At 51.8% G+C, this 27,701-nt stretch overlaps 1 protein-coding gene and 1 long non-coding RNA gene across 2 annotated transcripts in view; one reads left to right on the top strand and one right to left on the bottom strand.

Annotated features, from left to right (window-relative positions):
• Nucleotides 1-20,158, top strand: part of ARHGAP35 (Rho GTPase activating protein 35) — a 128,954-nt gene extending 108,796 nt beyond the window's left edge. The window contains 4 exon segments of the mRNA NM_001003022.1: nt 8,176-8,253; nt 10,294-10,425; nt 18,134-18,239; nt 19,038-20,158. Coding sequence (NP_001003022.1) covers nt 8,176-8,253; nt 10,294-10,425; nt 18,134-18,239; nt 19,038-19,395 — 674 coding nt within the window. The 3' untranslated portion in view covers nt 19,396-20,158.
• On the bottom strand, nt 30-6,940 carry LOC111097719. Its single transcript, XR_005354555.1, has 3 exons — nt 6,834-6,940; nt 1,113-1,287; nt 30-989 (listed from the first exon to the last, which is right to left on the bottom strand). It is a non-coding gene; the product is annotated as an uncharacterized LOC111097719 (long non-coding RNA).
• Nucleotides 20,159-27,701: the final 7,543 nt, after the last annotated feature.

Genomic DNA, 27,701 nt, shown 5'->3' with positions numbered 1-27,701 from the left:
GCTCTACCTGACCTAAAGTTCACTTCACTATGGTTTCCTAAAAACATCTGTTAGGGTATGCATTTTCTTGAAAATCGGGAAAAATACAGAGCCCTTTGTTTGGCTGAGAGCGGAGTCCAGAAGCCCTCTTTCACAGTTAATGGCATTAAATAATGGGTAGCTTATAAGGATCAGCCAGATGCTAGAGCCATATGATGTCCCAGACCTGGTGTGATATTTTCATCTCTTCCCTCCAGATCTCTTCCCTCCCTTCCTCCTCAGCCTCAAGATTCATGACATGACTCTGTGTATATACAATAGCGTTGGAAATTTATAAAGCTACAGTGCCTACTTGTGGGGCTAACACCCGGTCAAGCAGTCATAATAGAGTGTTAGTGGCATTCTGTCATGGGGAGAAAGGAGGTCTGGCATTGCCAGAAACAGATCTTGATTGACGAGGGAATTACCAAGGGAAGACAGCTAACAAAGGGGCACTGGCGGGGCCAAAGTGACCCTAGTGTTCGGGTAATAGAAAAACCAGAAAATCATTCCAGGCACATCCAAAACAGGAAGGCAACAGGGAGATTTGGTGGGGGCTCTTTCAGGTCGTCAATAGTAGAACCACATCATAGGAATAAAGCAAGGATACTTGCCATTGGCTGCTTTTTCTCTGGCAAGGAGGCAGCATTTTTTCTTGAAGCTCTTCCTCCTCGCCCCCCCCCCCCCAATTGACAGAGGAGACCGCTGAATGGGGTGTGAATGAAGAGATGAATGCATAAGACTGCACAAGGGGAACGTTCTCAGAGCCCATACTGGATCTGGCATTTGCAGGATGTATGCTACACACCACAGACAAGAAGGGACAGAGTTAACAGCCAAGGTGGTAGGACTCCTTGTGCAGTCATCTGGGACGGAGCCTGAGAGAGCCGCTTCAGGTCCTGCCTCCACTACTCCCCCAGCTCTGTGGCCTTGGGCAAATGGCTTAGCCTTGCTGAGCCTCCATTCGCTCTCTGTAAAGGGGGAATAAAAACAGTATTTACCTCAAATAATTACTTGGTGGAGTCACTGTGACAGTTCTAATGAAAAGCTAAGAGTGCCTGGCACAGAGTCAGCCCTCAACAAAAGTTACCTACCATCGTTATTTTATCATTGTCACTATTCTTTCAGCATGCCACCTGGCTGGCTTTTCTATGTGCAGCCTCACTCTTTGCAGCATCTCGACAGGAGTCTTTAATACACAACCCCATTTTTGATGAGGAACCCAAGACTCCGAGAGGTAGAGTGATTTGTCCTCAGTCACCCAGCCAGCTGTGAGACAAGAGTCAGCATCAGAATCAAGGTCACTTTAGTGTCAAAGCCCGTGCATGTTTTAAACTATTTTTCTGTCAACTGGCTTGTTTTGGCTGAGCCCTCAAAACAAGCCATGCCTTCAGGCAGGCACTGCTGTTGAGGCTTGTTGAGAGTATGGAGAGGGTGGGGGCGGGTGGCAAGCATTAGACTGTGGGCTTTATTTTGGGTAGATTTCTCAGCTATCCTTCGCAGCAGCCTAAGAAAGTAGGTGTTCATCCATTCTGTGATCAGGTGTACCGCAGTCAGGGGCGGGATTTGAACCTGTGTCACCCGGACAGCAAAACTCAGGTGCTCTTCCACTTGCCAGCTTGCTTTCCACTCAGATCATGTGGGTAAGGGGATCCCTGGGTGGCTCAGCGGTTCAGCGCCTGCCTTCAGCCCAGGGCATGATCCTGAAGTCCCAGGATCGAGTCCCGCATCAGGCTCCCTGCGTGGAGCCTGCTTCTCCCTCTGCCTGTGTCTCTGCCTCTCTCTCTCTCTCTCTCTCTCTCTCTCACTTTCTAATTCTCTCATTCTCTGTGTCTCTCATGAATAAATAAATAAATAAAATCTTTAAAAAGGGGGGAGGAATCCTTGGGTGGCTCAGTGGTTTAACACCTGCCTTTGGCCCAAGGTGTGATCCTGGAGTCCCAGGATCGAGTCCCACATCGGGCTCCCTGCATGGAGCCTGCTTCTCTCTCTGCCTGTGTCTCTGTCTGCGTCTTTCTCTCTGTGTCTCTCATGAATAAATAAATAAAATCTTTAAAAAAAAAAAAAAAAAGATCATGCAGGTGAGAGCAACTCCCTTAGCCCTGTGCTCTGGTTTCCTGAAAGATGCACCACTAGACCATGGAGCGGGGACTGTTCTGTCATGAGAGGGAAACCCAGCTGCACAGGGTCTTAGAGCTAACAAGTAAGTAGCTTCTGCTTCTGACCTCAGCACCCTACTGCCCCCGAGCCCTTTCATCCTGCGTTGAGGTGGGAGTGCCGTACTACAGGGCTCAAAAGGAGAGCCTACATGTACTGCTGCTGGCCTTTGACTCCTCCCCAGAGGTCAACTCTCTTCAAGACAGTTTCAATTTTATGGTGGAGGGAGTTTCTTCTCTCCCTGAGTTCTCGGCACCCCTCTGGCCTTGAAATGTAGCCCACCTGAGACTTCTTAGATGAATAAAAGAGAAGAATGCTCTATTAGATTTCAGCCCCCAGAAAAGTCAACAAAAGTTGTTTCATAGTTAAGACCTATCTGGTGTGGGCCATTTTAGAGCACCGGCACCAATTATGTTTTTTTTTTTTTTTTTAAAGGACTAAAGTGCTGAGTTTTTATATCTAAATATAGAATATAAAAACTAAACAAGTCAGTTTGTCTTGGAAGAGGTATCGATGTGTTGCTAAAAGGAAACTGAGGAGGAACGAGTCCTGGTGTGAATGAGCAGAGGCCAAGCCTGACTGACCCAGGCTGACTGTGGAAAGGCTCCTGGCCACAAACACTGGTGCTGAGAAGTGGTGTTTGGGATCCAGGAATAAAAACGTGTTTGGACATTTCAGAAAATCAGACACATGCCCCAGCAGGAGGTGATTCTCCTTGGTTTCCAAGCTCCCAGGGCCCCTAGTGTGCCAAGTGCTGGGGAGGCGCCGGGGTGGTAGGCAGCAGCAGCTCTTACAGGGAAGTCAGGACTCACATGTGCCAGTTTTTGGCCCATGGGGAATGGCTCAGGGCCAGTGGCAGTGGGCCATCTAGCCTTCTGAGATCATCAAAAGAGGTTTGAGGAAGACAACACCTGAAAGGCTCTGGAAAGGCACTTATCTGCCATGTAGGGGCTCGGTAACATGTAGTGAAGGAAAGAATGAGGCCTTGAAAATGCTTTATTCCTGACATATCTGGTATCTGTTTCTCCTAGTATGTATCTTCCCCCTCCCACCATTCCAATTGTATTAAACACAGAACTTAGGAATCAGAGATCTGAGAAGTCTGGTCCATCGCTTCTCGGCCTTTTGGCTAAGATCAAGTGTGGAGAAGTCTGGTCCATCTTCTAGAATAGCAGTTATTAAAAAGTATGGTTGGTTCTCTGGTCAGTGGCATTGGGGGCATCTGGGAATATGCTGGAAATGCACATCCTTGGGCCTCACTCCAAACTGACAGTATCAGAATTCTCTGCAGGTAGAACCCTAGCACCTGTATTACAGTAGCAAGCCTTGGTGAGTCCAACACATGCTCGGGCTTGAGAGCTGATCTAGAACATAGTAAAAGAACAGACTCTAAAGTCAGATGGAGTTCAAGTCATAACTGCGCAGCTCTCTGACCTTGTGCCTCTTACTTTGCCTCTCTATCTCTGCATTCCTATCCGAAAAGTGGGGTTAATAATAACCTCTCTAAAGAGGCTGTTGTGAGACCTAATGTAAAAACGCATAGTAAGCACTTGTCATTATGTGCCTCTCACATGGTAAGCATTCCATGATTTATAATTGTTGTTAGCCATCTTCCTAGACCAGGTAGTAATATTTTTAAACAGCAACCCTTAACAAATGGGAATCTGGCGAAGAGGGAGTTCTGAAGCTCTGCTCCCATGCAAGGAGTGACAGCTGAGGCTACTGATAGGTCACATATTGAGGGAATGCTGCCTTTCTTACAGATTCTGTTCTTTGTCACAGCTCTGTTTTCTAGAGCCATTGGAACAAGACTGTTCTACATGGTAGTTGTTCGGGTATTTGAAGAGTGTGACCTTGGCCGTGCTAAACTTTTTCTTGTTCTATTCCAAAAGATTAACATAGAAGATATTTGAAGGGCTTTTACAGATAGGGCTTTTTGAAAAAAGGAAAGGAAAAAAGGCTTAGAGCCAAGGCTCTGCTTTGGTAGTGGGTCATTGGTGTGTAGAGATGCCTCAGAGTTTGGTTGAAGTTTCTTCAGTGGACTTGTGGACATGGAATAGATCTGTAGTCACAGGGCAGTGGCGCTACTGGCAAGGCCTTTATGTTAGGCTGGCAGGTGTGAGCCAGAGTCACTCCTGGGGTGCTTCTGTGTGGGTCCCAGGATGCATAGCCCTTGGAAGCCAGTCTTGCTCTGTCAGGCACCCTAGTTCTCAGCTCTGTTGCTATCCCTCTGCCCTGCTTCAGCAACAGTCTTCGTGGTGTTTGCAGTCTGCTGTAATGTAAGGCTTTTGTTTTTTTTTAATTGATGTCTGATTAGTAGCTGTGAAAAATGGTACTGGCCTAGCAAATGATACCTTTCCCAAATTATGCCATGGCGTTGTGTAGGGCAGCAGCAGAATTGCTATTTTAAAATGGAATTTCGTAAAATAAACATGTGTCCCGATTACAGGAAATACTAAGTTGATGATTAATTAATGCTATGGAACTGGCCTTGTGCTTTTAAATGCTTTGACTCTTGTGATCATCCATCTAGTGAAGTTTCAGTAGGCCCACGCCTCAGATAATTTCCAGAGAGCTGATTTGCAGCTTGTATTCTGCTCTCTGGTACTGCTGGGACAGGTGGCCACGAAGAGAAGGTGCAGAGGACTCCTCCTCTCCAAGCTGCAGGTCAGAGTTGCAAAAGGCTGGTGAATGACCTGAGGCTGTCAAGATCTTCTACCTGTCGGTCACTCAGGGTCTCTCCACACTGGGACTCAGACATTGCAGCCATTGCTACATTCTAAGGACTTAAACTCCTGCCATTTGTGCCTTTGTTATCTCTGTGCTGGAGGGGACCAATACTCAGATAAAGGGAAGGCTATGTTTATTTCCAGGCCAGAGGGTGAAGCTTTGCGCCTGCTAACACATACCCACGGCTTGCCAAAATGGGAATGATTTCGTGTGTGTGATATGTGTTACCTGGGATATCAAATAGGTGGAAAGTTTAAATATGTCTGAGCCCAATTTGGAAAAGTCACTGAGAAAAGAGACCATTATAAAATTACTAGGTCCGTTCCTGACCTCCTACTTTTGGGGGTTGGCAGCAACCAGCAGCAGTGTCATCTCAGAAGCAACCTAAAATGCTGAGTGCCAGGGGGCTTCACTCAAGTGTGGCATTTCTTCTGGGGGCAGCCTGTGGTCCTGATCCCACCCTGTAGGGTAGATGTCAGACATCTTCCAGAACAACACTGAGGCACGAGAGCGTCCAAGGCCCTAGACTTAGAATTTAACGTCTGTGGACAGCCCCTGTGGCCCAGCGGTTTAGTGCCACCTTCAGCCTGGGGTGTGATCCTGGAGACCCTGGAACGAGTCCCACGTCAGGCTTCCTGCATGGAGCCTGCTTCTCCCTCTGCCTATGTGCCTGCCTCTCTCTCTCTCTGTGTGTATCTATCATGAATAAATAAATTTTTAAAAATTTAAAAAAGAATTTAACGTCTGTGCAGTTTGGGGTAAGGGTTGCACCTTTCAGATACTTGCTTTTTCTCATCTGTGTCCTCTCTACCCTGGAGCTCCTCACAAACAAGGCTGAGGAGGGCAAGCCCCGGTGGCACAGCGGTTTAGTGCCGCCTGCAGCCCAGGGCGTGATCCTGAAGACCCTGGATCGAGTCCCACATCGGGCTCCCTGCATGGAGCCTGCTTCTCCCTCTGCCTGTGTCTCTGCCTCTCATTCTCTCTCTGTGTCTCTATGAATAAATAAATAAATAAAATCTTTAAAAAAAAAAAACAAGGCTGAGGATTCAGTGGCATCATCATTCATTTGATGAGTGAATGAGTGGTAGGTGGCTGTGGGAAAGCACCTAGCTCAGTGCACAGCATAGACACACTCAGGAAATGTTAACTCCAAAACAGAAGCAGGGCGCATCCGGGGCCTCAGATTTGGCAAGTATACGCACTTCTCCCTTCTTCCACATGAAGTGAGGGCAGCTCCTTTGTAGCTGGGCATTACCCCATAAGGTGTCCTCGGGGCTGTCCTGTTAAACCCTTGTCTTGGGGGCAAAAGGCCCATGTGCAGTTAACAGCTTTTAAGCAGAAGAATTGATGACTTTGGCTTAGATGTTCTTTAAAGGTTCACCTGCCACTATTCTGGGGCCCCAGAAATAGACTGCTTTGATCATGCCATGCCTTATGGGTGCCTCTCCAGAGGCACTAATCACAGTGATAACGGACAATGAGACACTGGGCTCCAGGATACAACCTCGGTGGCCCTTCAGCTAGCCAGGGTTGGTTTGGCCCGGAGATCCCACGCTGAGCTTCAGTGTGAACTTCATCGTCCTTTATTTTTTAAGATTTTTTTTAAAATTTATTTATTTATGATAGTCACAGAGAGAGAGAGAGAAAGAGGCAGAGACACAGGCAGAGGGAGAAGCAGGCTCCATGCACCGGGAGCCCAATGTGGGATTGGATCCCGGGTCTCCAGGATCGCGCCCTGGGCCAAAGGCAGGCGCCAAACCACTGCGCCACCCAGGGATCCCTCATCATCCTTTAGAAGTGGGATCTTAGGGGCACAGCCATAGACTGTGCTGAGGGTGAAGGGGGATGGCCAGTATCTCACCTGATACTGTATTATTTTGTATTACTTAAATTTTAATATTGTTTTTAAGTGTTATTTTTTTACTTACCTACCACTGTATGCCAAATCTGTTACGGAAGGATCACAGAGCTAAGAAGGGGAAAAATTTGTAAAAGAACAAGAAAGAAGTGGAATGTATCTGTTCTAAGAATAGGAAAATCTGTTCAAAGATAAAAACAAAGGGTGACATCATAAAGAAACTGACTGGGGCTCCTGGGTGGCTCAGTCAGTTAAATGTGTGCCTTCAGCTCGGGTCATGATTTCAGGGTCCTGGAAAGAACCCCCACATCATCGGGTTCCCTACTCAGCAGAGAGTCTGTTTCTCCCTCTCTCCCTTCTCCCTACACCATGCATGCTCACTCTCTATTAAGATTCTATTTATTTGACAGACAAGAAAGAACACAGGTAGCTGGAGGAGCAGAGGGAGGGAAAGAAGCAGACTTCCTGCTGAGCAGGGAGCCCAGCGAGACAGGGCTCCTTCCCAGGACCCTGAGATCATGACCTCAGCCAAAGGCAGATGCTTAACCAACTGAGCCACCCAGGTACCCCGTTGCCCTGCTCTCTCTTAAATAAATACATAAAAATCTTTAAAACAAACAAAAAAACTAGTCTTGAAAACCTAAAATTTTTAAATTATGTGCTTCACAAAATTCAATAACCAGAATTAGAAGGCAGATAACAAAAAAGGGAAAAATGTAAACGTACATAATGTTAACATAGTGAGATCCTTACTATTCAGAGGCCTCTTTCAAGTATACAATGAGAGGGACCACTCATAGGGAAATGAACAAGAATGACAAGAAAATGAAAAGGAAATTCACAGAGTAAGAAACACACACTGCCAAGAATCTGTTAAACTTACAAGCTATCCAAAAAACCTAAGAAACGTAATTGTGGGGTACTTTAACAGAGAAAACTCAGGGAAACCTAAATGATTAACAATAGGACTATTTTTAAAGTTATTATATACTTTGATGTCTCTAAAATCGTGTTGTAAAGAATATTTAATGATTAGAATAAGTGCAGAACATACTTTGTAAGTGAAAAGGGCGCGTTAAAACACAGTATTATATCCATTAAAAAACAAAATTTAAAATTCAAGGAGCCCCTGGCTGGCTCAGTCTGTAGAACAAGTGGCATGGGGTCGTGGGCTCAAACCCTTTGTTGGTCATGGAGCTACAATTCAAAAGTGTACAGTAAAATGTAGGCAAAAATTAACTGAGGTACTTACTTAATACATTATTTTAATTTTTACCAAAAAAAAATATTTTAAAATATTGAAGTGGAAAAGAAAACGGGGGGAGAGTGGGTTGAAGCACACAGAAAAGTCAAGAGTGCTTCACCCTGCTCTGCAGTCCCTTCTCCTAAGAAACCTGCTTGTTTCTCCTCAGGATTGAGCACTGAAGGCATCTACCGGGTCAGCGGGAATAAGTCTGAGATGGAGAGTCTGCAGAGACAGTTCGATCAAGGTGAGGTTATAGGCTGGCTGAGCGTTGGAGGCTGGAGCTGGTCGAGGCGGTCAGGCCAACCAAATTGCTGGGGCTGCCCCTTAATGGAGCTGCACTTCTGGCCGGTGGGGCCCTAGGGTGCTGCTGCCACACACAGCCCCAGAGCTAAGAGGTGCTGACCTGATGACTAAGAAAGGGAAAGCATGGGATCCCTGGGTGGCTCAGCGGTTTGGCACCTGCCTTTGGCCCAGGGCATGATCCTGGAGTCCCGGGATCGGGTCCCACATAGGGCTCCCTGCATGGAGTCTGCTTCTCCCTCTGCCTATGTCTCTGCCTCTCTCTGTGTGTCTCTCATGAATAAATTAATAAAATCTTAGAAAGAGACAGAAAGCATTTGGCCCCAGTCAGCCTTGCCTCCATGGTCACACTGCCATGTGAAGGAGGGGGCACAGGCCCTATCAGCAAACAGAAGCCTCGTCCCTACCAAACCCATGTCAGCCAGCTGCTCCCCCATATCACCGTCCACCCCTGCTGCTTCAGGTCACCCCAGCCTGCACCTCGGACACCTCTGAGGGCTTTACCTTCCTTACACTGGGCCCTACAGGGGTAATTGCGGCACATAATAGGAAATTGGGTTGCTATCATAGTCCTATTTTGCCAGGGCCCCAGGAATACATGACCCCCTGCTCACAAAATCCTTGCACAAGAGAGACAATGAGGGAACGTTTATGATCAGCTGAGCATGGGGACCCAGATTCCCAAAGCTGAAATCTCGTGAGTTAGACTGGCTCTTGGCAGGGACTCCTGTCTCCTGAGTGAGGTCTCAGAGGTCTAGAGCCAAAGAGCCAAACTCTCTTAAAGTCTTAACTGAGCACACCTACAGTATAAGTCACACCCACTAGTGCCAGAATCAAACGAGCCAAACCAATAAAAGTAAGCCAAGGATCACATTGGAGTCCAACTCAGCATGTGGCTGGGCCTGAGGAGACCAAGCCAGACTCTGAAGCCAGGCAGCCTATGTAGGCCTCCAGGACAGAGCTGCAGCCAGGAACGGGCACCATACCCCTAAGCTCTCTGGGAGCCATAGCACTTTGCAGACGCCAGGCTCAATCTCTGTTAGCTGGCAGTGGGGGGAGGGCATACACTAGGGAAGGGAAACACCTGTTTATCTTGCAGGATAGGAAGCATGAGGTCAAAATGAGGGTGTAGCCACACACTTGGGTATGTACTTGTGTATATGCAAGAATCTGTTAACAGTTTATACCCCCCCTGCGCAGCCCCAGTGGCCCAGCAGTTTAGCGCCACCTTCAGCCCAGGCTGTGATCCTGGAGATCCAGGATCAAGTCCCACGTCAGGCTCCCTGCATGGAGCCTGCTTCTCCCTCTGCCTGTGTCTCTGCCTCTCAACTATCTCTGTGTCTGTCATGAATAAATAAATAAAATCTTTAAAAAAAAAAAAAGTTTATACCCACCTAAAATGGAAACAGTTCATGTCTAACAGTAGATAATTTTTTTGTAAATCAGGAATATACAATAAAGTATTCAAAGAAAAGTGAAGACACAGAGGTCAGTGGTGTCACAGGCTGGGAGGGGCCAGAGGGAGAAAGATGATGAATCTGCTCATCCTGGCACCTTAAGGAGGGAGACACCAGTTAAGATTGTTGGTGGTAACGTTCTGTAACCCACCGTGAAAAGTGAGCTAACCTTTTAGAAGAGTCCTTTGTTTTTTCTGGAGGGGAGGGTGTAAGGAAAAGGTAGCACCACATCCCAGCCAGACAAGGGGAGTTGGGTAGGGTGGCACAGAATGAAGGGGTACAGCTGCTCAATTCAAAAGATGATCTTGGAAGGAGGCATGGGGTGTCAGCCTCTGTCTGCACATCTCAGGGATTCCACCTCATGTTCAGTCTGTGACAATCCCAAGTGCCGGCCCAGGCTCCAGGCCAGCCCTGGGCAGCATCCCAGGGTCTTTGAGGTTTCTCTGACACACACACCCCCAAGCACTGAGTTTTCCTTTTGTTTCTGTCCAGCTTATACTGCCCTGACTCTCCCAACTTCCTTTTAGATCACAACCTGGACTTGGCAGAAAAAGATTTTACAGTGAATACCGTGGCTGGTGCCATGAAGAGCTTTTTCTCAGAGCTGCCAGACCCCCTGGTCCCATACAACATGCAGATTGATCTGGTGGAGGCACACAGTGAGTACTGCCAACCCAGCCTGACTCGTGCGCCCCAGGCTGACTTTGTGGGGGAATGGAGGGAGAGGGGTTGCAGCACCATTGAGGATGGGTTCTGCACTCAGGGAACAGATACTCTGGCCCTTAAAGTTGGTGTTGGAAGGACATCGGGACAGGGAACTAAGGATGACACTGTAGGGGCTTGCAGATCAGGCCTCTGTAGACCAGAGGTGCTTTTCTGAGGGCTCTCTCAAGAGAGTTGCAGGTTCCCCCAGAACTCATGTGTGAAGGGTCTGGTTTTATATCAGACTTAGGTCACATTCCTGCTCCTTTGCTTGTTCACAGTATAAGCACAGCCAGCACAACCTTCCCTGGCCCTTAGTTTCCTACAACAGTGGCCCTGCTCGTATTTATGAATTATTAGGAGACGTCTAAAGGCAGAGCTATAACAGGCCTCTTAGAAGGGGGTGGGCATTTCTTCTCCCCTCCACTCAGCCATCCCTTGTACACAAAAGTCAGCATGTGATCTGGGGCCAGCCTGCCTCTGCCTTGGAAGCAGCCAGCCTCTGGAGGGAAAGGGACAGCTCTAATTGCCCTGACCAGATGATCACTCAGGGCTGTAGCCAGTTAGCACCTCTGCTTTTACTGGCAACCTTTGTGTGCCATCCTCCTGGCCCCGACAGCTGTTTCTGCTCTGACCTGCTTCTCTTGGGGGATGGGGGGGCATTTGTCCACCATATTGGGAGCCTTCCCAGTGGGCATTTGCCAGACTTGGTGCAGTGCTGCAGCTTCCCACCTTGTGGCACTTTTTACCTTTTTTAGTCAAAGGCGGCCTTCGTACTGTGCAACCCTGGTGGGCCAAAACCCCCAGAAGGAGCCATTGCTGTGCAGCTGTAGAATGGAGTGTCTTGGCCAGTGACCAAGGAGGTGGAGAAGAGGAAAGGGAGCTGTGTTTCTTCGACCACAGGACCTTAGTCTCATCTCATCACTACCCGACTCAGAAGAGGGAGTTTTAAGCCAGCATTTTACTCACAAGGCTGATGGCATGGGCAGGAATTCAGGAGAAGTCACAAATCAGGGTTTTTTAAGTCTTGGGTCACAGGCTCTTAGTGACTTCAGGAAGTGGAGGTGCTGAAAGAAGCCCACACCTGAACTGTGGTAGTAGATGCCCCTGTCAGAACCTGGCTGCTGCCAGGACAGCAGGGCAGCTGGAGTCCCCTTTCCGTGATCTACATTTCACGTGATGTTTGTTTCTGCAAGCTGGGTCCACCTTTGCCATACTTTATCCCCGTGGCTTGGCAGATTGAAATCTCTCACAGTTCCTGAGTTTATCCTAGCCCATCAGGGATGGAGTAGAAGCACAGAATTCTGGGACTGTCATAGAGTTACCTGGCCTTCTTTTCCATCTGCCTTCTCTAGACAGGAGTCCCAGGTTTCTTCAGACAAGTTGGGTGTGGACAGGTGCCAGCTTCCGCTCTGCTCCTGCTGTCCAAAGATAGAGCTCTCCCAGCAATCACTCCTCCAGCAAGCTCCAGGCTGGCCCAGATGTGAAACACATAGGAAATCTCCATCGGGAGCTAGCTTTCTTTCCACCTAAACTCGTCTCTGGGCGGAAGTTAGGAAGAAAAGGTGTGGGCTGGTCCTTCACGCCCTGGAGGATTCCTGTCAGCATTTGTCTTGACTTGGCGCCATCTAGAGGCTCGTAGAGTCCTGGCACCCAACAGAATCCCATTGTTTCTGCAGGAACTGCTGACCTGGCACCTTTTTGTTTTTGGAGGGGCACGGGATGGGGGGGGTGCGCCACAGGGAGGGGGGTCTTATTGATAGGGAATCAGCTGCCCTTCCAACAGCGGCGTCCCTGGCTTCCACTGCTGAGGAAGGGAGCTTCTTGCTGCTCCTGCAGTCTGGAAAAGGGTGGAGATTTCTGCTTCCTCTTCCCATTGTGTGTTTCCTGTGCCTGAGCAAGTCAGCTGAAGCTACTCAGCTGGGGCTCCGATTGAACTTGGGGGCGGGCGGGAGGTGGGAGGTGGGGGGAGGATCTCGCTGACTGAGCACCTTCCAAGGCCACTGGGGCCGAGTCTCTGGGGGGGGGGGGGGGTTCAACTGAGCCAGGGACACCAATGAGGCAGTATCAGCTTTAGTGTTAAGGGATATTAGGAAACGAAGATTCTTCAGCCCAAAAGTAGGTATTCCTAGCCTGGCTGGGTTTCCATGGCAACATCAACTTGACCAGCTCTTCCACTTGATACCTAAGAGCTGTTGTGTCTGTGTGTGTTCAGGGCTTGGGAACGGTTTCAGATCCCATCACAACAAATAGCAAGGTCACTGTCAAATTGTTTTGTTAGCTCCAGAGTTTCACAATATTGAACATCGCTGAAAATATGCCCACAAAGAGAGATTTCTGTGATTATTCACCAATTATCTTCCTACCACACTCGAGGTGATGTGTGGTGATTCAGAAGTGACTAACGACAGCTGCCGACGCCCATACCACTTAGGGGGTGGCGTGCCGGGGCTTGACCTATGCAGAGACCTTGTTCCTGCCCTCCCAGAGTATGTACTTGAGCTGCCTGCCAGAGTGAAGCCCTTCCAGCTGAGCTAAAAGTGCAGAAAATGCAGTGAGGGGGGTACTGGGGTTGAGGGCTTCATGGAAGAGGTAGTACCTGAGCTGTGGATTTCAGGAGGAGAGAAAAGGGCTTTGAGTTCCCGGTTTCATCTCACCCACACACCTCACCTCAGCCTTCACAAACTACTACCATTTATTTTTTCCCCACATCTTCTCCTCTGACGACAGCCCCAACCCTACCACCTGAGTGGAATCACTCCAGTCCAGCCAGTCCCCCCCACCCCCGCCAGGCCCCATCCTATGTCTTTTGTGCCTGAAGGGGTCCCAGAGCTCACTCTGTCTCAGTCCAGAGGTCCTGAGCCTAAGGACCTTTGACTCCAGGGCCTCATTAGCCCCATAGCTGCATATCTAGCTCCATATATGCAGTTTAGTCCACAGAGAAGACCAGTAGCTTTCATCAGCTTGTCAAAGGGATATGTGACCCAAGTGGTTCAGGTTACCAGCTCACCAGCTTACCATTCCCACTGAGAGGTGGGAAACCTTACAGCTAGATGTGATAAACTAATTCTGGGATCCTGCTTCCATTTGTCTGTCGAGGTAACTGCTTAAGGTCACGGGAGTGTTCATCACTCCCATGCTGATATGTACCAGGCCTTTTATTGGACAGGGCAGGTGACAGTGGACAAATGAGTGTGTGCTCCTTGCCTCAGTCTGGTGGGGTAAAAGGCAAAGAATGGGTTAGTGCAAGGTCATGCCTCCCTCGAAAGACACCCAGAATCTTCCATTCCAGGCCCAGCAGAGTGAAATCTTGGCCTTGGACTCTTTTAGCACCTGAGGGAGAGGTGGGAGGTGCATGCTGTGTCTGCCAGCATGCATCACTGAGAGGGTAATGTGACCTTGACCCAGGCTTTTCCTTTTCTGGTGGTCCATGTGTGTGAGATAGTCAAAGGCCATCAGAGGTTTTCCTCCAGGCACTGAGTTAGGTGGCAGCAGATCCTAGCCTGAGTCTGATGTCTTGAGCTAAAGGTGGCAGCAGAGTGGCACAGCCAGGGCAAAAAATAGTGTTTCAGATCAAGAACCCTGACGGCAACTTGCCTGTTTATCTGTATGCTGTGAGGGGTGAGGCAAGCTGATTTCTAAGTTCTGGCCTCCCCTTCATCCTGAGTTCTTGGCGTATTTGTTCTGAATGAGTTCTGAGTTGCCTGGTCCGTATCTAGGTTTTGTCTTGGTTCGGCTGGCCTGCAAATGCCTTTCCCGAACCTGTTTTGCTATCTCAGTTGACTGAGACCTAATTTCACAACTACGGTGTGTTAGCTGGAGAGGCCCTGGCTCTCTAGAGGTGCCCTCGCCATTCCACCAGTTCCTTCAAAGAAGATCACTGGAGCTGGAGAGCCCCACAGCGTGACAGGAGGCAGGGGACCCAGAGCAGATGTGCTGGACCAGCCTGTGCCCACCTGCCTTCCCCCTCACCCATCTTTCATCCTTGGCACTGCCTCCTGGCATTCTCTCACCCAGCATGTAGGATGAGCCCAGTGTGGTGAGGGCTGTAAAAAGAACAACTCTGAAGTTGTCCCCTGAGTGCTCTGGCACTGTCCAGAGGTAAGAAATCGCTGTTGTCCCAAGTACCCAAGAGAGGGTTTGCTTGCTTGAGGGAGGAGGTGAGCGAAGTCCAGTCAATAAGATGGGCCATGTTTTTCATGAGGCAGAGGGAAGGTTGGCCTCACTGAGAAGCTTCCTCTTGCTCTCCTGGGGTTCCTCCCCTGCCCCGCCCCCTCAGGCCAAACTTATGCTCCTCAGCATTCCTGAGCATCTTGAGCTCAAAGCTGGCTGCAGAAAGGAGGGAGAGACATAACATCCAGGTCCTGGCGCTGGGCACCTGGCTGCAGCACCACGTGGAGAGGCAGACCAGCATCCGTGAGGACAGCGTGTGAGCAATATCCACATGGTCCTGGTGCTCCCATCTCTGATCCCTCCTCCTCCTCTCAAGGAAGACAGAGGCAGCAAGCATTCTTGTGGCTCCATGGAGGACAGGCCCTGGTCATTGCCAGCCCCACTTCCTGCCTCTAGCCAGGAGGATGAGGTAGGCCCACTTTTGGGTGCAGGCGCCCCAGGGGTCGAATGCCTGATGAAGACGCACAGCCTGGGAGAGACCTGTGCCCCTGTGCCGAGCTCACATCTGGGAGGGGTTGTGATTACTAAGGGAGATTCTGAGCCTGCCACATGATTCTCAGGTGCCAAAGACAGTCACTCCTCCTGATGAGAGCAGTGTACACTTATTTCAAGTAAACTGTACTGAAGTTTAACAGTAAAAATCTTTGAAACTCAAGGCCTGGGAGAAAGTGTATTCTCCGAGGTTGAATCCTTAAAATAAACCTTGGGTGCAGAGCAGTGAAGGTGATAATGGCCCCACCTAATGAGTTCTTGTGGTTTTTTAGTCATTTTCTACTAGACAGCTGTTACTGAAACGCTATTTTTATCAATTCCCACTTTTTTTTTTTTTTTTTTTTTTTTTTTTTTAAGATTTTATTTCTTTCGGGCAGCCCAGGTGGCTCAGAGATTTAGCGCCACCTTTGATCCAGGGCGTGATCCTGGAGACCTGGGATCAAGTCCTACGTCAGGCTCCCTGCGTGGATTCTGCTTCTCCCTCTGCCTGTGTCTGTGTCTCTCATGAATAAATAAATAAAATCTTTAAAAAGGGAGGGGGGGCAGCCCAGGTGGCTCAGTGGTTTAGTGCCGCTTTCAGCCCAGGGAGTGATCCTGGAGTCCCAGGATCGAGTCCCACGTCAGGCTCCCTGCATGGAGCCTGTTTCTCCCTTTGCCTCTGTCTCTGCCTCTCTCTCTCTCTCTCTCTCTCTCTCTCTCATGAATAAATAAATAAAATCTTTTTAAAAAGGGGGGGCACCCGGTGGCTCAGCGGTTTAGCACCGCCTTCAGCCCAGGGCCTGATCCTGGAGACCCCGGATCGAGTCCCACATCGGGCTCCCTGCATGGAGCCCGTTCTCCCTCTGCCTGTGTCTCTGCCTCCCTCTCTCTCTCTCTCTCTCTCTCTCTCTCTCTCTCTCTCCTTGTGTCTCATGAATAAGTAAATAAAATCTTTAAAAAAAAAATCTATCTCTTTCTTTGACAGAAAGAGAGTGGGGAGCAGGGGAAGCAGCAGAGGGAGAGAGAGACTCAGACTCCCTGCTGACCTGGGAGCCCGATGCAGGGCTCCATTCCAGGACCCTGAGCCCAAGGCAGATGCTTAACTGACTGAGCCACTGAGGCACCCTCAGGCCCCACTCTTGAGTCAAAAGATTCACTAGGTGGGCAGCCCGGGTGGCTCAGCAGTTTAGCACCGCCTTCAGTCCAGGGCGTGATCTTGGAGACCCAGGATCCAGTCCCATGTCGGGCTCCTTGCATGGAGCCTGCTTCTCCCTCTGCCTGTGCCTCTGCCTCTCTCCATCTCTCTCTCTGTCTCTCATGAACAAATAAATAAAATCTTAAAAAAAAAAAAAAAAGATTCACTAGGTTTTGTGCCCATGAGCCTGCCAGCAAAAGCTCCAGGTGGCTCCAACCCTACCCATCTCTGTGGCCTCCCTTCCCACTGCTTCCTGCCCCTCAGACTGCCTCCAGGTGCTGACTGTGTGTCCACTTGTGAGCTTCTTCTCTCACCATGTGATATCACCGACACCAGCCCCTTAGACAGACCAGAGCATACACTCTGGATCACACAGCTAGCTGGTGTCCAAGACAGAATTCGGACCCAGGACCACATGGGTAGAGGTTGGGCTTGGGCTCTGACCTGCCGCACAGCCTTTCCTCCCTGCACTTTGCCATCCCTCCCTGGCCATTCAAGCTCTGCCTGTCCTTCCTAGTCTAGCTCAGCCAGGCTCCTGTGCTTCCCCAGACCATGACTCTAGAGGCACGTTGCCTACTGTAGAGGTTTTTTTTTTTTTTTTACTCTAGAGGTTCTTAACTTGGAAGCCATAGGCTTTCTAAGGAACATTATGAGTTTTGGGTAACTCGCAAACCTCCGGAAGTTGTAGCCAGAGTTGTGCGCAGCATATTTGGGGAGAGGCTCTAGCGCTTATATCCACTGCAAAGAAGTCTGTGCCCCCAAATCAATAGGAAACCTTCATAATTTTTTTTTTAGCAATCCACCATCCTCCCACCCCCACAACCATAAGTGTGGGATAGCTGTTATCTCTTCCTGGATCCTACTGCGGCTTTTCTGGGTCCTAGGTACCACCTTCAGCTCTAAGAAGTAGCCATAGGAAGATCTTTCTCGCTTATAGGAATCTGGGCTGGCTCTTCCAGCCAAGACAAGTTAAGGGAAAGGGCAGCTGACACCCCAGAGAGCAAGTACGGTGGTCCCCAGTCACGCTCTGCAGCCAATCAGTGGGGTTTGATTCAAGCTCTGCTACCTCTCTGGGACTCACATTCCTTATCTCCCAATAGGGGGAGAAGCCCCTGCCTCATAGGATGGCAAAGACTAACTGAACCAGGCCTGCTGTGGATAAGCACTTATTCGAGATAGCTTGTTTTCATGCTCCAGCTACATTAGGATTCCATGATGGACAATGTGTGGGCGGTAGTGGGGGAAGGGGATGCGTAGTCCCTTTGATGAACTGCATGAGAATTCCTTCACTGTTTCCATCAGCTCCTCCAATGGGGAGATGTGTAGAGGGTCCTTGTATCTCTAGGAAAAGGACAGAGCCCTGGTCTTGTGACAAACTCCCTCCCTAGACAGTCTGTTGGCGTGGGCGGGTGGCAGCGCTCACTCATCTGGTCAGGAAGCACGCAGGCTTTCTGCATTGGGATGCCTGTCTCCACGGGCAACCGGATGAGCAAAGAATGGTGTTCTTTATGGCGGTGTCTTTGTGGATCCTTGAGTCTCGGGTGGTGGGGGCCAGGAAGCCCGAGGCACACAGAGCTCCCCTTCAGCAGGAGCCTGGGATCCAGAGGTAGGTCTGGCTCTGGGTTGGTGCCACCGCCAGGTGTGTCCGCCTTGGGCACCGGCTTTGGGGGGAAAGACTGGGTTGACCTTGTCTGAAAGCCCTGGGCTGCGCCCCTAGTCTCACCACCTCACTAGTCTCACCACCTGTCCAGGACCAGTATCTGTCTTGAACCCATAACATCCACCAGCCATGGCCACAAGAATCTTTGGTTTTTCTCTTTCCTCAGAAATCAATGACCGGGAGCAGAAGTTACATGCCCTTAAGGAGGTACTCAAGAAATTTCCAAAGGAAAACCACGAAGTCTTCAAATACGTCATCTCTCACCTGAACAAGTATGTTGCAGGGCTTGCTATTTGGTCTTCCCTCTTTCCAAAACTGCCAGTGAGGGCCAGCTAACAGCAGAATGCAACTGCTCCAGGCTGTGTTCTCAGCCTGGCCCTCGAAGGGATGCTGGTCCACCTCCTCAGTGGGGGCACACCTGGCTCACCAAGGAGTATCCTGGCCTCTTGGCTTCTCCTCATTTCCATGCTGGTTCTATCCGAGGGGTCCAAGTGGCCCTGAGCATGCCCAGAGTCCTCTTCTGTCTGTAACAAAACACTGGGCAAGACAGGTGTGTGGTGAAGAAACTCAAACTGTTCAGTAAGTACAGGAGCTGTGGGCAGGAAGCCTGTTAACAGACCGTATCCTGGATTTCTGCACAGACAGAATAGGTTGGTTTTCTAGGCAGACCTATTCCTCTCAGCAGAGTGGTGTTTTGTGGAGTTCTAGTTCAGGATATCCTCACTGCCTCTGTGTACACCCAGAGCAGCATCACACATTTCACTGGATGAGAGTCCCTGAGCCAGACGGTCTACCCACTGGGTTTGTGGAGGGCATCCCATGAGCCAAGACCTCGGGCTGGCCCGGTGGCAACACTGGAGCAGAGGACTGGCCATAGAGGGTCTCAGGCCTCAACTTCCAGGCTGGACCTTTTCTATTTTCAGGTTGTGAATGGGCAGGCAGGGAAAGCAGTTGGGATGACATTGGCCATGAGCACACATGGGACAGAGCAGGGGCCCTGCTGGCCGAGAGCCTCATCCAGAGCCGTCCGCCCTATGGAGCTCTGACCCTGAGTTTGGTGTCCCCCACAGAGTCAGCCACAACAACAAGGTGAATCTCATGACCAGTGAGAACCTCTCCATCTGCTTCTGGCCCACCTTGATGAGACCCGACTTCAGCACCATGGATGCCCTCACAGCCACGCGGACCTACCAGACAATCATTGAGCTCTTCATCCAGCAGTGCCCCTTCTTCTTCCACAATCGGCCCATCAGTGAGCCTCCCGGGGCCACGCCCAGCTCCCCCTCTGCCGTGGCTTCCACTGTCCCCTTCCTCACCTCCACACCTGTCACGAGTCAGCCATCACCTCCCCAGTCACCACCACCCACCCCCCAGTCCCCCATGCAGGCCCTGCTCCCCTCCCAGCTTCAAGCTGAACACACGCTGTGAGCCACCAAGGCCTGGGGCAAAAGGAGACCTTCTCTCTTCCATGGGGCAACATTTGGCTTTGAGCAAAACCAGGTCCACTGGGGTGTGGGTGGGGAGAGTGACCCCTCTCCCCTGTTACCTTCTCAAGACCTCAGCAGTAACATCAGCCCCAGTCCACCGTGGGCTGGGCTATCAGGCTCCCTGAACCCAACGCTGCAGACCTGGAGCTATTTGCAGGCAGCAGCCAGGGAACACCCTGCCCTTTGACTTGGACCCTTTTGAGGACTGAACTGGCCAGGCAGTGGCCCTCCACATGCTCATAGCTCCCCAGATCACCTGCCCACGCACAGCAGCCTCAGGGCATCCAGGGGCATCTAACCACTGCTGGGACAGAGCCCTAGCCTCTGCCAATGGGAGGAGGTTCTGAGATTTGGGCCGCCCCAGGGGCGGGGCCACGGCCCCTACAGAGAACAGTTCCCATCCCTGTTGTCTGTCTCCTCCCACCTTCCATATCTGCACCCCCACCCCCTCTAGGGGAGCCTCTGTCCAGCAGCCTCCTCGGAAACACACAGGCCACAGCTCTGTCGACCCAAGGTACAGTGCTGAGGGGGCTGGCCCAGCAGGTCGGGGCAGGGAGGGCAGCTCTGTGCCTGGACCAAGAGTGTGTGGCTCCCCACCTACTTCCCACATACCCCCTCCTACTTCCCAGGCTTTGGGGATAACATGCCCTTTAAAACAACACTGGAAGAAACATGGGGAAAAAACCCTCCAGTAATTTACAAAAGAAAGAAGAAGAAACTACAGACCTCAAGATTGAGCCCTCCTCCCACCTCAGAGAGGCAAGCAAGTGGCACATGGCCCTTGTCTCTGTAACAGCGAAACAAGGATGCCCACCAGTGCTTGCCAGAGAGGCTGTTGGGGTCCCACTCCTGTCTTGTCACCAGATCCCCTTTCCCCAAGAAGACACTTGAAGCCCTTGGTGGAAAGAGCTTGGGAGACCAGCCTGGATCCTGGCCTGCCTTGGAACACACTACAGTGCTATGGAAACACTACTCTGGGTGGGTGGGTATGTGTGTGTGCGTGCACATGGTTGTGCCTGTTGGTGAGGGCACAGCTAGGGTGGGGGCGTGGGGGACGCTGGGTATACCTGGGGTTCGGTTAGTGTGTTTGGTGTTAAAGCAGTCATTTTCATCTTGGACCGCAGAACACCACGAGCCCAGGGGTGTTTGTGGGAGGTGGGTGCTGTGTGGTGGAGTGTGGTCTGCTGGTTCCTACACAGGGACATCCTTTGTGCTCCCAGGACTGGGAGGGCCCAGAGGAGCGAAAGGCCCAGCAGCAGTCAGTCATGAGGAGGGTGCTGTCCCTGCCTGTCAGCCCCATGGCCGCCCCCTAGGAAATGGCCTTCACCTCCACTTCCCGGCCTTCCTGCTGACCCCAGGAGAACCCTTTGCATGCCCCACTGTCCCTCAGATGCCACAATCGTGTGAAGGCTGCTACCAATCCTGGCTGCCCTCCCACCCCTCGTGGCCGTGCTGTGGTCCCTGCAGCGGGGAAGCCTGACATGGAGGTGGCCTGGGCCTGGGCTCCGGGGCCCTGCTGGCCACACAGCCTCTGGGTCTCTTTGCACTTTAAGAAGCAATGCCTGTGGTAGATTCGACGATGCCCTGGGTCCCCTCAGCCAAGTGGCCTGACTGAGAGCTGCCTCGGATCAGCCTCCAGCCCAACTCTCGCTGTGGGCCCGCCGGAGGGGAGGGGAGGCCCTTCGCTCACCGACTTCTTCCTCTGGATAAGCTGGATACCTTACTGTTAATAGTTCTTGTACGGCAAAATAAGGTGCTTGGAAAAAAAACTGTCCCTGCAAGTTTTACCACCTCTTTTTAAGAACACTAGTCAAAAAACAAACCTAAGGTACATGAATGTTTATGTAAATGTTGGGTGAGGGGGTCTCCTCTCTGGTGGCTCTGCCTGATGTACTAGGTCAGGGTCGGTTGGAAGGTTACGGGTTGGCAGGCATGGCCCCGGCTCTCCAGCCCCCTTCACTCTGTATCCCAGGTAGGTGAGGAAATCCCTCCATTGAATTAATCTCTGCCTTTTTCTGGATCATATTCACCTACCCGGTCCAAGGCAGTCCCTCGGGGTGTTGGGTGAGGGTGGCCACCATCCCTTGTGTGAACTGAAAAGCCTGTCCCCACCACCAGTTCCCCCCACCACTGCCTTTGTGCTGGCACATGGGGCTGCCCCCCACATCACCTGCCAACCTGGCTGTGCACCCAGACCTGGACAAGCTCCCTCCATCCCTGAGAGCGTACAGATGTGTGATGGCTACTTTTCTGGGTGTGAGGTCAGGGGCGTCCCACTGAGGAGGGACACCAGTGTCCTGCCCTCACCCTCGCGGGAGCCAGGCTTCCCCAGGGGATCCAAGGGAACCCCTTAAGTGGCCATTCCCAGTGTCTTGCCAAGGCTTTAAAAGGGTGCAGGGAGTACTGGTGGCTTATGCCCCAAAAGACCCACAGTGGACAGGAAGCGTCAGGTTCCTCTTATTTCCATTTTTTCTGTCAAGTCTAGCTTCTAGTTTTCTGCTTCTCCAGGCTGACTCAGACTGGGGCATGTCTGTCATTCTGGGCCGGCGTTGTCACTGGTGGTGGTAGTGGGCCCTGGCTTCAGCGCAAGACCAAATGGGCGCTCGGATGGGGGCTGCAGAGCCAGGCCTGGGCTGGTGTTGGGGTGCGCTGCTATAAATGGAATGCTACCCACCTGTCGAGGTCATCCAGCGTGTGAGGCTCTGGAAAGTGTTTTCACAGATGATTCTCATGCGAAGGGCACCGCAGGTCTGGAATTGAGGGAATGGCCGGCATTAGCCGTGGCCAAGGTGGGTGAGCAGATCGGCAGAGGTGTGGGGTTTGTTCCCTGCCCCACAGCTGAGTAGCGGTTTGCCCGGGAGCGCTCTCCGGCCGGTGTCTGGCTTCCACAAGACATCAGTTGCTGTATTTGGTGGAAATGAATAGCCCTTGGTTGTGATCATAAGGCTGGCTCCGGCTCCGGCTCTGCTGCTTCCATAGAGGAAGGGGTCCGAGGGCGAGAGGTGCAGCTTGTGGATTCGCCCTGAATTCTTGGCTGTGTTGCGTATTGGGGATCACGCACGGCACACTTATTCTTGCCCTTGATCAAGTTGTCCTTCCCCTCACTTGACGTTCTGGGGTGCTGAGAAATACTCCGCACTGTTTCCTGTGTTCTACACCCTGCTTCCACCCCTGGTCTTCCTGCTGCAAGGCAGGAAGTGTGCTGCCGGGTGTGATTCTTCCAGCAGAAGTTGTTGGTCTTGGCCAGGTGGGGAGAAGGTGACATCAGAGGAGCAGCGGGCTGGCCAGAAGGGGCCCGGGGTGCTCGCCTTCCCCGGGCCCTATACCAGGGGCCCTGAGCCCCTGGTCTCGGGAGAGCAGTTCAGCCTCAGCCCCAAAACTTGGAAACCACACTGCATTGGTAAAAGCCCCGTTCCCCTGTGCCCGCTTCCCACTCCTGCAAGGACGGCCGTGCTTGGGTTTCCGAGAAAGGAGCGGACACACCGGCTTGCTGCCGCCGAGGGCTCTGCCCAGCTGCTGTTCCTCCAAGAGAAAGGAGCCCCGGGTACTTGGGCGTCTTTTGAGGGGCTGGGCTCTGCAGTCCTGTGCAGTGGGTGCAGTGTGCCCTGGGGACGGGGACAGCCGGCACTGCACTCGCTCCCGGGCCTTGCTGACTCCACAGACGATGGACAAGGAGCTGCTCTCCTGTTGCTTGGCAGGTTCAAGCCACTCGTTTGTGCTTAGGTGAAAGGACCAACCGAGTCACATCTGGGACCACTGGCGACACCGGAGAGGGGGGTGATGGGGAAGGGGAAGGCCGCTCTGTCCCGGGCCATTCTCTTGGCCCAGGAAGGATCCTTCCCTCCTGGGGAGCCCGGTCTACGCCTGCAGCGGGGATGTTACACTTTCATGTAGTCAAGACAGGGCCTAAATTATTGTTTGCATAAAAATTCCTGTTCCCTGTGTACATAAAAAAAAAAAAAAATCTCTGAATTGTATGGGAATAAAACTTGTTTGAAAATTTGGAATAGTGCTGCTGCCAGCTTATTTTTCTGGTACTTGTATTTTCACATGTTAAATGATCTTTATATATGTTGAATTAACAAATATTTTGAGTTTCCTGAGAAAAAAGCATATTAATGGTATTGATATGTGTTAGTAGTCTGGCCGTGTGCCTAAATTTCTGTTTTGCAGCAAAAGTGGAGAACTGTATGTAAAGAAAGTATAACAATTATTTCTTTGTATTTTAGGGGCTTTAACCAGGACATCCTCTAGTTGGTGTTAGGAATGTTTGCTTAATTTCCAGACCTTTTTAAAAAAAAAAAAAAAAAAAAAAACGGTTTTTTTGAGGCTCCAACCTGATTTAGTGCATGGTCAGCCATTGACTAAGGCTGAAGCATCTCTGGCTGAGGTGGTTTTGTTTGGTTTTGTTTTTTAAAATCATGTATTTGCTACCAAGTATTGTACTCGTCTCAATGGGAATGGTGTAAAAAACTGAAAAGGCCTTATGTGATATGTATCATAGTTAATAAATCAATCTTGTAAAAAACCAAACCTGAGAGAGATGAAGGTGGCCCCTCCTGCCAGGGCCCTGAGCACCCTCCCCACAGCGGGCACAGCCTCAGGCCCCCTCGGGGATACCAGCTCCTCCTCAGAAGCTGTGGCCAAGGCCCAGCAAGCAGGAGGTGTCAGTTCTCTGGCCACAGGGCACCAGGACCCCAGAGCATCCCCAGGAGAGAGTATTTGCGTTGGGGGGTGACTGCTGCTTGGGCTCAGCCAAAGCATGGTGCACAAACCCCTGTGGCCACAGGGACCCAGTATGTGACACCACGGTCAGCAGCTCCTGCCCTGCCCTTTCTTTTTCACCCCCACCCAAACCCAGTTTCCCAGGCCACGCTAGCAGTGCTAGGGGTTACTTTCTGGGTGACCCTGACATGTTCTCCTCTGTTAACCACCTTCATTCAGGCTTCCCGAGATGGCTGCCTCCCAGAGGAGGGCTGTGCCAGGCCCTGAGGACACAACCTCAGCCAGACTCAGCCTGCTCCCCACCTCCCTTCAAGGCTCCCTAGGTCCCCTTGCAGCCATGACCTTCCTGTCCCCAGTGCTTCCTTCTGGCACAGGCCCTAATTCCAGCTCACCTGGACTCTTGACAGGCAACCCCACACCCTAAATGGCCTCCCTGCCCCCAGTCCAGCGCCAGCCCACCTGTCTTCACACCCCAAAGTTCCAGAAGGAAGACCTAGCTTCGCATTACCCTTGGCAGACGCCTCCCCCTTCCTGGCCTGTGGCAGAGGGGCTCGTGGGGCTCGGGACCACCAGCCTGCCCGGCAGTCGCTCCAGTCACCGGGCTCCTGGCTGCGTGGTCACTGAGGCGCTCACTGGATCCACCACCCCACCCCACCCCGCTCCCGCACTCCTCCCCGCAGATCCCCAGCGTCCGAGGGGTTGCTCCCCTCAGCCAGGGCCTCGCTTGTGCTGCTCCCTCTGCCTGGAATTCCTGCCGTCCACCTGCCCCCAACGTCAGCTCCATCCATCAGATCCTTCCTCGCCCCTCCAAGCTCTCCTTCCTCTAGAAATTCTAGAATCCCATAGCCATCTATTATCTGCTTGCCCTGGGGGATTCATGTGACTCCCCACAAATGTTTTAGGCATCATCCTTTTTTTTTTTTTTTTTAATTCTTTACAGTGTACAGTTGAGCATATGCATTCTGGCATTAGCCCGTCTTTTTCTCTACCCTGGATGTTCGGGTCATGTGTACATGGATACTTGCACCTCTCAGCCGCCTTCCACCCAAGTGGAGAGCTTCCGGGAACAGGGCCTGGGACTCCCCTCGCCTCCCCGGGGTGGGGGGGGTCCTCCCAAGCTACCTTGAACATGGTAGATCCTCGGCTTGTAGACCACAGTGGTCTCGGTCTCAACCTCGCCCTTGACTTGATTCTCCATCTGTAAGCCGAGCCCTCCCACCTGCCTCTCCGGCCCAGACCCCTGCCCCAAACCCCACGCTCATCCACCTGCCTGTGACACCCACAGCCAAACGCCCGACCCATTTCTCCGTAGCTGTCCCCTACGAGCCAGAAACCCTGGAGTCCTCCACGTGTCCCTCTCCCTTTCCCATCAACCCGGACCAACTCCAAAGTCCCCCTTCCCTTCCACGGAGCTCTCGAGTCTGGCCACTCCACGTTTCCTGCCACCATCCTGTGCGTGAACCTCACCTAGATGTCTGTCCTTCCAGCCTTGCGTCCAATTCCTCAGGCAGCAAGAGGAAGCTTTTCAAAATAGATCTGGCCTGGCCTACCCCTTCCCTTAACATCTTCCAGGGCTCCCCAGATCCCTTAGACGAAAGCTCCCCCCACTTCAGTCTGCCCACCCCCTCCCAGGGGGCCTTCCCTTCCCCCTGCGCCCCCCACCCCACCTTCCTGCCCCCCAGAGGCCCACCCCCCTCAGTCCTTGTGCTGGGCTGTCCCTTCCCAGAACACCGTCCTCCCTGCTCTCCACCCCTTCCTGCCAACTCCCTCCTCAGCCTCCCGATGATGTCAGCCCACCTCCTTCCTCTGCAAAGCCGTCGTGGACCCCGGACCAAGATGGACCCATTTGCTTTCGAGGAAAAAACATTATTATTCTCAGTTCTTCACTCAAATTGAATCTACCGCTTAACACATACTTCCTGAGTGTTTACTCTGTGCCAGGCCCCGAGGACACAACTGGGAACTGACATCTAGTGAAAGAAACACAGTAAACAGGCAAAGAAGTGAGTGTGTGCATCATGTCAATCAAGCGTGGATAAGGAGTTAAGGAAGTGGATCTGGGAGAGCAGGGATGCTACTTAGGGTGGTCAGAAGACCTCTGAGGGGGTGACAGCGCAGCAGAGCAGGGACCAAGGTGAAGTGAGTAAGACACTGGCCTCAGGGGCAAAACTTAAAGAATACCGGGGAAAAAAAAATTCTGTGATCAAGATCAAAATGTTGCAAGGCAATATTTTAAGTGCCAAAAAAACAAAAAACCATCATGCTCACAATTTTAGATAAAAACAGAATTAGGAACAGTGCTGAGCCATATTGAAGCCTGAGGCAAAAGGAGGAATCAGTAAGACCCAGCCTGTAGGGGACGCCAGAGTGGCTCAGTGGTTGAGTGTCTGCCTTCCGCCCAGGGCGTGATCCCGCAGGTGGTGAGATCGAGTCCCGCATCCGGCTCTCCCGCAGGGAGCCTGCTTCACCCTCTGCCTGTGTCTCTGCCTCTCACTGTGTCTCTCATGAATAAATAAATTAAATCTTTAAAGTAAACAAACAAACAAACAAACAAACCGGGCAGCCCGGGTGGCTCAGCGGTTTAGCGCCGCCTTCAGCCCAGGGTATGATCCTGGAAACCCGGGATCAAGTCCCATGTCAGGCTCCCTGCTTCTTCCTCGGCCTGTGTGCGTTTCTCTCTCTCTCTCTCTCTCTGTCTCTCTGATGAATAAATAAATAAAATCTTTTAAAAAATGCAAAATCTTATATCAAGTATATTAAAAAAAAAAAAAAAAAAGACCCAGCCTGTAATCGGGAGCGAGGTGATGAAGGATAGACAGGCGCGGGGACAGTGGCAGCAGAGAGGAGGTCGGATGCCTCCAGGGCTGATACAACTGTGCGTCTGATTACCCTCTGTCCCACCCCACCCGGCCCCCACTCCCCTGCGAAACCCAGGGGTCCGAGCCAGCTCCCCAAGCTGCGGCCCGCACCTAGCACAGACTAGGCGCTCGCGAGCCCCAGAGCCCAGAATGCGGCGTTGCCCCGCGCGGCCACCAGGGGTCAGCAGAGCGCCGCCTGCCCAGTCCCGGCCGAGCCCCGCCCCGTGGGCCACAGGGGTGGTGGCCGCTTACGGGAGGGGCCGGGGTCGGGAGAGCACGATTAGGGGAACCCGCGGGGACCGGGGCGGAGGCGGGTTCTGAGAAACGGGGTTGGAAGTGGTGCAAGAGCGGACTGAGAAGTGGGGGGACGAGCCACTGTCCCTGTCCTTCCATCCACCCGACCACCCGTGGCTTGAGTCATGAGCCGCAGGGGTGGGCGGCCAGGCGACACAGGGCCTCGGAGGGCAGGATGGTGAGCTCTAAGTGTGTCCCCAGGGCGCCGGGGAGCCACGGACGCGGTCTGACCAGGCAGAGACCGGGGGGCTTTGCAGAAGGCGCTCAGGGGATTGGGGAGATCCAGGCTCGCAGGCGCTCCACCTCCGACTGCGGAGCACGCAGTTCCGCGGCAGGGTTCGCAAGGCAGCTAATATTAATAAAAGGTAAT

Source organism: Canis lupus, chromosome 1, assembly GCF_011100685.1.
Source record: "Canis lupus familiaris isolate Mischka breed German Shepherd chromosome 1, alternate assembly UU_Cfam_GSD_1.0, whole genome shotgun sequence".
NCBI lineage: Eukaryota > Metazoa > Chordata > Mammalia > Carnivora > Canidae > Canis > Canis lupus.
Note: the sequence above shows the minus strand (reverse complement) of the source record. Positions and strands in the feature narration are given on the sequence as shown.